Below are 8,995 nucleotides of genomic sequence, written 5' to 3'. Positions count from 1 at the left end.
GATTGTGAGTTATATTTACTGCTTCTGGATCCTGGAGATTTGGCGGATATTGCTGGGTATCCAGGTCACCTGCCGAACCCATCCATGAGTCGAGTTTGGGGTGTGACAATAAGGGTCACTCAAATTCTAAAGGTCGTAAAATAATATGTTATTATTACGAGGAAGAAGGTCTCATATAAAGAATACTTGTCCAAGACATAAGGAGGAGAAAGAAGATAAATCATCCACTGTTGGTATTGCGGAAGAGTCTTGGAGTGAAAATGAAGATATACTTCTCACTACTTCATCAGGTATTGATACTTCAGAGCATGGGTTTAGTCCCAAATCGGGTGTATGAGTGTGGTGTGCGTTGTGTATATCCACTATTCCACGACCCAAAAAGTCGGTTACCTTTTGGGATTGGTATGTGGTTTGTGTGATTACTAAAAGAAACTGCGTTGTGTGCGCTGGGTGTGTGGGTTTAACCCCACATTGGGTGAATGAGTGTGGTGTGCGTTATGTATATCCCCCATCCTGCGATCCTAAAAGTCGATTAACCTTGTATGATTGGTGTGTGGTTTGTGTGATAACAAAAAAAAAGTATGGATAAAGGTACAAGTTTTCATGATTGATGGGATTGTGCGAACTTTGACTAGGGTGAGGAATGTGCCAGTTCTAAGGAATAATCTCAGATGCTAATATTAAGGTGAGTTCTCAAGGTTTCAAGAGGGTCTATGGTTGTGATGTACGATGGATGATTGGGAATCTGTACAGACTTGTAGGGAATATTGAAATAGGTGGAGTTTGCATTGAAACTTAGGCAAGAGGTATAGGTGGTTCGAGTGATGAATAAGTGTGAGTCTAGAAAGAAGTGGGTGTCTTTCACTTTAGATTTGACAAGTGACGATGATCTCTCGAAGTGGGGTGCAACAGTAGGAGAGGTGGAGCCACTTCATATCGTGTGGTGGCAGTGAGCTATATGGGACACCCTGAGTAGGGGTGTGGACTATGCCAGTTTGGGAATGGCAGACATACAAGGAAACCCTGGACAGGGGCATGGCCATGACAATTGGGAGTGGCCGATAGGTAGAGACAATGGTGAAGTTTACGGAGTCGACATCAATATCGGTCTTCTTTAGGGTGCTTGCAAAATCCAAGCCAAGGTTGAGATTGTTGGGGTTGGATGTGTCTTGTATTTTGTGGGTCCACATAATTGTAATTGAGTCAGGTTTGGTTCAATTACATGTAGAGGGGTAAAATTGTAATTGTGTAAGGATTAAGGTTTTGGGTTTTTCTATATTATCTATGTGAAAAATCCTAGACACAAGCAAAGGGAAGTACTTTTTTTTTTTTTTTTTCTGTAAACAAAGCTTTATTGATAAGAACGTGCAGTACACATGAATTATGAATTATAAGCTTCATAAAACCATGGAATGAAAGTGGGCCAAACAATTCCACATGCCAACAATTCAGCCACGCTGTTTTCCTCCCTTGAAATAAAAACGAAAAATACATGATTCCAAACTAGATGTCAAATGAGTTGTAATGACTATATCCGTTGGGGCATTATTCGTAGAGTGTTCTTATAATGCTATAGCATTTGACATACTATTAGCCAGTTGTGCCATTACGGTTAATGCAGCTTGTCACTGGTAACGGAAGTGTAACCACTCCTTAGTTGTAAGGATTGATGAGCCCCATAATGATCTTTAAGAGCATGAAACAGATGAAATTGTGGAAACTTATTCCTACTAGGAGATGTTGAAATTGATGAAATTGAAGGCATGTAACCCATGACCAACTGTGGAGGTTGATGAACATTAGCCATTGTAGCAGACTGTGGTGGTATAACTGTTGGCTGCATATTGGGCATTTAAATGTGTAACTGTTTGAATGGAATTATAATAATTTAATGCAAAGGCTGGTTGAAGGGAAAAACCATGAGGAATCGCTGTAACAGCAATAGCTGCTCAAGTCAATGGTAGAGTGCAGTGGCATTGACCGTTGATTGCATGTTGAGCATTTAAATGTATAACTGTTTAAATGGAGTTATAATCATTTAATGCAAAGGCTGGTTGAAGGAACAACCATCAAGTATCACTGTAACGGCATTAACGATTGAGGTCGGTGGTGGAGTTGCGCCGGCATTGGAGGCCCGAGCTCGTGAGATCTCATACCATAGTGTAGCGGTACTCTCTAAATTGAGAGATAACGAAAAACCCAAGTACTATCATCACCTACCTCCATCTTAAAATCCTCCACCTCTCCTTGAGCATGCCAAGCCAAAACCACTAGAGCATTATTCCAAGATACTGCAGCGCTACCCTCCAATTCATTTCCTACCACAAACTCATCTTTGCCTTCGTTTTCGCTTCATCTTCGCCTTCCTCATCTGTCATCTTCACCTTTCTAAATCTTTGTCTTCGCTTTTGTCTAAACAACTTCCAGTGGTCATGGTGATACACTCACAAGTAGAGATGTAAATGGATCGGATTCGGATCGGATGTGATCGGAGCCAGACAGTCCCTGACCAAATATCGATACCTTTAAATGGATTCGGATACTGATTTTCGACCATCCGTTTACATCTCTGCCTTGTGTAACCCAGATCTTCCTCCCCCTAGTGGATACAATTCACTCTCGACCCATATCTCTTAGATCATGATTCTATTTTCATCATTTTCTAGAACCTGTTGAATCTTCAAAAACCCTCAAAATCATTATTTACTTAATTTTTTTATTAATAAATATTTAGATTTTTTTTTTTTCGAACGGATTTTTATCGGAGTATTCAAAAATTTTTCCAGATATCTCTAAACAAATACGAGTGTCCCTAAACAGATACAGTTGCGGATTCGGATTCCGGTTATCCATTTATATCCCTACTCATAAGGAGAAAAAATAATTCTATTGGAAAATTATCAATACAAAGGGAAGTACTTTGTGGGATGTAAAGAATTTTTAAGAATTTGTAAAAAATCTCAAATTTTTTCAGGTGGGATGGCATACAATATTGTGGAACTTGAGTTTTTCCATGTTGATGTAGGAGTCCAGATTCTATCCCAATACATGCATGGTACAATTCAATCACATTCTCCTAGAAACTTTCATGATTATTAAGGCCCATCTCACACACCTCTCTTCACCTCACAAAAATCAATCACAATCACAGTCAATCATCAACAACAACATGGTCCTTTTCCGAGCCTAACGGATCACATAAATTATGCAAAAGAGAGGGAAATTCATATAAATTATATATTATTGAAGAGCACTAATAGTGGAGTAAGGAATGGATAAACATTGCTGGTCATTATCTTCTTATTTCCTTTCCACCACCACCACCACCACCACCTTATAAACACATATTAACACAACCTTACAAATTTTGCATTTCATCTCCTCTTTGTCTTATAGAGTCATATAAGAAAGAGCTCAATGTCATCAACCCCTACTAGTTTCACTGACCTTTTTTTTGATTATACCATCTATAAGTACTCCCTCTATCTATAGTCTCTCTATATAATATAAGATAATTAATTTAAACCCTAACTCCCACTAAGGAAAAAAAAAAAAAAAAAGATAATTAAATAAGCACATTCCATGTCTCCATCTGTAAATTTTGCATCAGACTTTATCTGGTCATCACCATTGTTGAACTGTTGAAGAAGAAGAAAAAGAAGAAAGGACGAAGAAAAGCACCACTACTCTGCATCACCTCCACAAAGACCAACTCAGGCAGACGAAAACTAACAGATATGGAGTTTAAGTCGAAGCAATTCACATCACATTGCAACTGCTAGTGTTCTCATCACTGAAGAAATGGGTGTAGGGATCTGTCGGTGGTGGTGGAGGCAAGTAGTTGACCGCCGGCGGTGGCCGGGCATACATCATGGGTTGGAACCTTTCGTTTCCGTTGGCGCGTTGCTGGTTAATCAACATGGCCAAGTACTGTTGTTGTTGTTGTTGTTGTTGTTGTTGGTACGGGTGAGCCATCATCTCAGGCCCCGCTCCCGGGAAGTACCCAGCAGCGCCGGCGTTAATCGCCGCCGCCGGGAGCCCTTGCACGGCCGGAATGTTGCCCATGTGAGCCATGGGAATATTTCCCATCTTAGGCATGCCTCGCGTGACATCGATGTCATGGAAAGCGGGGTGAGGTTGCTGCATCATGTTGTTCATGTTCATTGTTTGACCACCGCCACCGCCACCGCCACCGCCACCGCCACCGCCACCGCCACCACCACCACCACCACCACCTCCACCTCCACCTCCGCCTCCGCCTCCGCCTCCGCCTCCACCTCCACCCTTCTTACCACCACCATTGGCACCACCGGGATTGTTCCCTCCACCGCCATTCCCATTATTGCCACCCTTCTGGTTATTTCCTCCACCATTTTTGCCGGCACCGGCACCGGCACCGCCACCTTGATTTTGATTGCCTCCATTGTTTCCACCACCGCCACCCTTCTTTCCTCCACCGCCATTCTTCCCATCGTTATTTCCACCCATGCCCTTCACTTGGGCAGGAATCTCACCGCCACCACCTTTCTTTCCGTTGCCACCACCGCCGCCACCACCGTTGGCTGCTTTGAGTTGGGGATGCTGACCATTCATCATCACATTAGCTCCCTGAACATTACCCATCATGGGTTTCATCTTGTTCGGGGGTGGTTGTTCAAAATCATCATCAAAATCATAGTCATCATCAAAATCATCGTCATCAAAATCATCAAAGCTATCCCCATCACTAAAATCTTCATCCTCAGGCAAGTTGAACTTAACAGATTTCTGATCCTTTAAGGGCATCTTTAAGTCCTTGAATTGGGGAAGCATATTCAGATCTTTGAACCCTTTCATCTGCTGTAGTTGCTGTTGAAGCTGCTGTTGTTGCTGTAGTTGCTGTTGGAGCTGCTGTTGTTGCTGTAGTTGCTGTTGAAGCTGCTGCTGTTGTTGCAGTTGTGGCTGACCACCCTTCTGTTGGTTTTGTCCTCCACCCTTCTGAGACTTGTTGTCTTTGCCGCCTTTGCCATTGTCAATTTGCATGTTCTTGAACTGGTTCTGGGGCTGGGGTTGGGGCTGGTTCTTGTTGTTCCCCTTTTGAGCCCCCCACAGCTCTGCATGTTTCCCAGCTTTCCCGAGCTTCTTTATGAGCGTTGCTGGGTCAACATTTCCTGAAACTGTTACCTTCCCCTGTTCCGAATCTATAGTGGTGGTATAGACCCCTGACAAAAAAAAAAAGGAGAAGATCAGAATTCATGATAAGAAAATGGAAAATTTGTTGATAGTACCTTCATGGAATCCAAATAACAACTTAAGAGGAAATTATTAAAGACAGGAGGAGGGAAAAATAATGAGGGATATGAAAATTTAGAAAAACAAATTATATGTCTAGGAAAGAGAATATATGTTAGAACAAGAAAAACACCTTCGATTTTCTGCAACAGTTTCTTCACCTTCTGCTTACATCCATCACAGTGAATGTTCACTCTGAGCACGCAAGTCTGCAAGAACAGATTACAATCAAGAAGAAAACAGAGTAAACAAAAAAGAAAAGCTTGCAAAGAATTATGCCGTGGGAAGAATGAGAGAAAAACAGAAAGAAAGAGACTTGAGTCTGAGTACAGAACAAGCAAACCCCCATAAAAGAAAAAGGAAAACAGAATAACTAGAATGTTACCTGGATCTTCAAAAACTCTTCTTTACTCATCTCTTCCACTCAAACAAAAAAACCAGATATAATGCGATAATGGGAAGAGAAATTGGAAAGAAAAAAAAAAAAAAAAGAAGATCTGAGTATCAGAAGTGGCCGTAACAGAGGCAATAAATTGCAGAAAACCCACAAAAGAGCTCTCCTCTGTTATCCTTTATGGTGGGTTCTTCCAACCCAACGCAGAGACACACGACACAAATGGCTTCTGAGCAGCAGGAAGGAGGGACGACAGGGTCCAGATTACAAAGGGAGAGAGAAAGCGAGAGTTCAGAGGAGGTGGGTCGACATTAAAATGCTCTTCTTCTCCGTTTCCTCTGTTTCAGGGCTGCATTTGTTGTGTGAGAGAAAGAGAGAGACAGCTCTTGCTTCTCTCCTTTCTTTTGCCCTTTATTTATGGATTACTTTATCCTATTTACAAAAAAAAAACTTTGTTTTTGGAAAATCAGAAGAGAATTAGCCAGAAGGTTAGGTGAGCTTGGCTAGAGATAGGCTCGGCTTCAATATGAAATAAAAATAATAATATGGACAAAGTAAATGGAGAGAGGTTAATTTTTTGTATTAATTAATCATAAATAAACTGTCAGATAAAACCACCGAAATTGGACGCGTGTCATAAATACGGTATGAATGCACCGTGACCCGACCCACATACTACATATGTTTTTAAGGTAAAAACATAGAGCATATTCAAAAACTTAGGGTGATAGGCTGCATGATGATGCACCAGCGCTGTGGTCAATGAGAGCATGCATGGGGCATCAATGAAGGTGAGATTTTCACATTTTTTGCGCAGGTATCAATTCACCCGTGTCGGATGGGATTTTCGCACTTCACAGGGGGCAGGGCTATTCTTTTGCCTTCATGTCTGGGTGTAGGCACCAGCCTGGCAAAGATCTCTTTTCCTAATATAATACTTAAAAAGGAAAAGGTTTTCTAAGTCAGATGAGCAAGGTCTAGTAGCATCTCTCGTGAAATGATTTCATTGCCCTTCAACATACATACAATCTTGCCAACAAGGGTGGGATTTTCACATTTCAGTGGGCGAAGACCATCGTTTCATCCCATGCAAGGGATGGGATTTTCACATTCACAGGAGGCAAGGCCATCATTTTGCTCTCATGTCTAGGCATAGACACCAACCTGGCAAATATCTGTTTACCTAATTCTTAAAAGGAAAAAGGTTCTCTAAGCCAACGGGCAAGGTCTATTAGTTTTTCTCTCATGAAATGACCTCATTAATTGTCCTCCAATGTACATACAATGTGGTTTTATCATCGATCACTCATTGGTTCGCTATGTTGCTTGTTCAGAGACAAACTCTCTCCGATACTTAAATTACCCTAAATACTCTCTCTTGTTTCAGTATTCAAAATAAATTACTATTTGTTATTTTCTACAAAATGCCAAGATGACATAAACTTCTCACTCGCCATAGACCATCCTTAAGCTACATCTTTGGCCAATGGTTGTTGTTAATCAGAAATAGAATTATCTAAAAATTAATCAATCCATGCATGACACACATCTTAAGTTAAAAGATAATAATCTAAATTTTAGTTAATTACTTCTGCTGGATTGATTTATAAACTGTTAGCACCTGCCAAAAGTTAATCAATCTATGCAAGATACACATCTTATAACTTCTGTTGGATCAGATTCTTGCATTACATTGGTAGCAAAATTAAAGGATTAATAACACAACCAATAGGTATTTAGCCCTTTTTCTTTTTCAGTTTGAGTTTTTCCAAAAAAAATTCTGATTTATTGCTAAAGAGGCGAAGAAATAAATTCATCAATCCATTCCAATCTAATAAAAAACCGAAGAACAAGCTAATGTCTGATTTGGGTATCTCAATTGAAATACCCATAAATGGTTATTTTTGTAGAAACAATATTCTTGTGTATTCTACCTATAAGAGTGTCATATTTCATCTGTAGTAAAGTTAAAAGAAAATAAATAAATAAATAAAATTTGCAGGACCTCAGTTATTAATCACATAAGTTCAATTTTTTTGATTGTCCAACACCCTTCGAAGAAATGGGGAAAATCTCTTTGAATAAGAAGCGTAGTCTATGCCTTCTCAAATTTTTTGGAGCAAGAGATCATTGCCTAATCATGTGGCCGCTGCATCAGTGTAGGGCCAATGAGAGCGAATGTAGGGGAATCAACATGGATGAGATTTTTAATTTCATGGAATACAAGGCGGTAATTTTTTATGCTCCTGTGTCTGGATGCAGATTACATTATTTTTTCTCCTCTATTAGTTCTTTTGAGGAGAGAAAAAATGAATAAAAAAAATCTCGCTGTAGGACTATAGTCCACCTTGCTTGCTCAAAGAACCCTCTCCCTTAAATAAAGATTATGTATAAAAATGATTCTATATAACATTTAACGTCTCTATTTAAGATTCCCATTATTATATCTTTAAATTAAAAGAGATAATACATTAACTTCAATTAATTCCTTCCTTCGATCAATTTATAATCAAACACAAGATTTTTTTTTAGGAAAGAAATAATTAAATTTACTAAATAGATCATCTGATACAGTAGTAGTTTCTCCATCCTTGCCTTACATGCCCATTTGTGAGTAATAGATTTTTTAGTTTCCGGTAATATTTGTGAGTAATAGATATAACATCTCAATATTTCTTAGAAAAATTAACATCAAAACTTCTTTTCATAATAATAACATCCATTAATAGAGTAAATGCATCCCATGGCCATCTCTCTTTCGTTCCTTGAGTAATCTAGTCTATTACTTGTTGACAATTTATCCATACAATTAAAACTTTCCTCCCTTGCTCCTTAGCTGGTTGCATTCCTTGAAGCAAACTCCGGATCTCTCATTCCTTTGGCGACCCTACAAAACCATAATCCTTTGAGACCACAACAAACTAAGAGCAACACATCAAAGTTGAGGTCCATCCTTCTACTCCTAATGAAGGATCATAGCTACCGTCACATATAAGGATATGGTCATCCCCTTTAGATAAACCCTGGTATTCATCATCGGATAACACAATACTAGAAATGGGACGGTCAATAACATCTCCATAGTAAAAACATATTCAAATCATGAGACCATTTATACATAAGTGGACAATATGGTTAGGATTAGGTTTGACATGTTTGAATAGAAACTCATTTGGAACCATCCAAATGAAATAAGAGGCGATGGCAAAAACAGAAATAAGAGTTTTTTTTTTTTTTTTTCCTAATTTCAATAAGAAGGGAGTAAAAACGAGGGATTTAATCAAGTCAAAAATACTAAGGGCAGAGAGAGTTTCAGTTCTTAACCTAATG

At 39.4% G+C, this 8,995-nt stretch overlaps 1 protein-coding gene across 1 annotated transcript; it reads right to left on the bottom strand.

Moving 5' to 3' along the window:
- Positions 1-3,548: 3,548 nt before the first annotated feature.
- On the bottom strand, positions 3,549-6,080 carry LOC122649125 (heavy metal-associated isoprenylated plant protein 32-like). Its single transcript, XM_043842495.1, has 5 exons — positions 5,657-6,080; positions 5,405-5,480; positions 4,277-5,201; positions 4,121-4,238; positions 3,549-4,089 (listed from the first exon to the last, which is right to left on the bottom strand). The coding sequence occupies exons 1-5, from the start codon at positions 5,684-5,686 to the stop codon at positions 3,760-3,762; spliced, it is 1,479 nt and encodes a 492-aa protein (XP_043698430.1). The 5' UTR covers positions 5,687-6,080; the 3' UTR covers positions 3,549-3,759.
- Between the last annotated feature and the right edge of the window lie 2,915 nt (positions 6,081-8,995).

Source organism: Telopea speciosissima, chromosome 1 (genome assembly GCF_018873765.1).
Source record: "Telopea speciosissima isolate NSW1024214 ecotype Mountain lineage chromosome 1, Tspe_v1, whole genome shotgun sequence".
Classification (NCBI taxonomy): domain Eukaryota; kingdom Viridiplantae; phylum Streptophyta; class Magnoliopsida; order Proteales; family Proteaceae; genus Telopea; species Telopea speciosissima.
The sequence above is the reverse complement of the archived record's forward strand: the minus strand, read 5'-3'. Positions and strand labels throughout refer to the sequence as shown.

Coding starts and splice junctions, on each gene's coding strand:
- LOC122649125 (XM_043842495.1), bottom strand. CDS start 5,686: ATGAGTAAAGAAGAGTTTTTGAAGATCCAG. Junction 5,202..5,404: donor ACTGTTGCAGAAAATCGAAG/GTGTTTTTCTTG, acceptor TTTTTTTGTCAG/GGGTCTATACCACCACTATA. Junction 4,090..4,120: donor CAACCTCACCCCGCTTTCCA/TGACATCGATGT, acceptor GGCATGCCTAAG/ATGGGAAATATTCCCATGGC.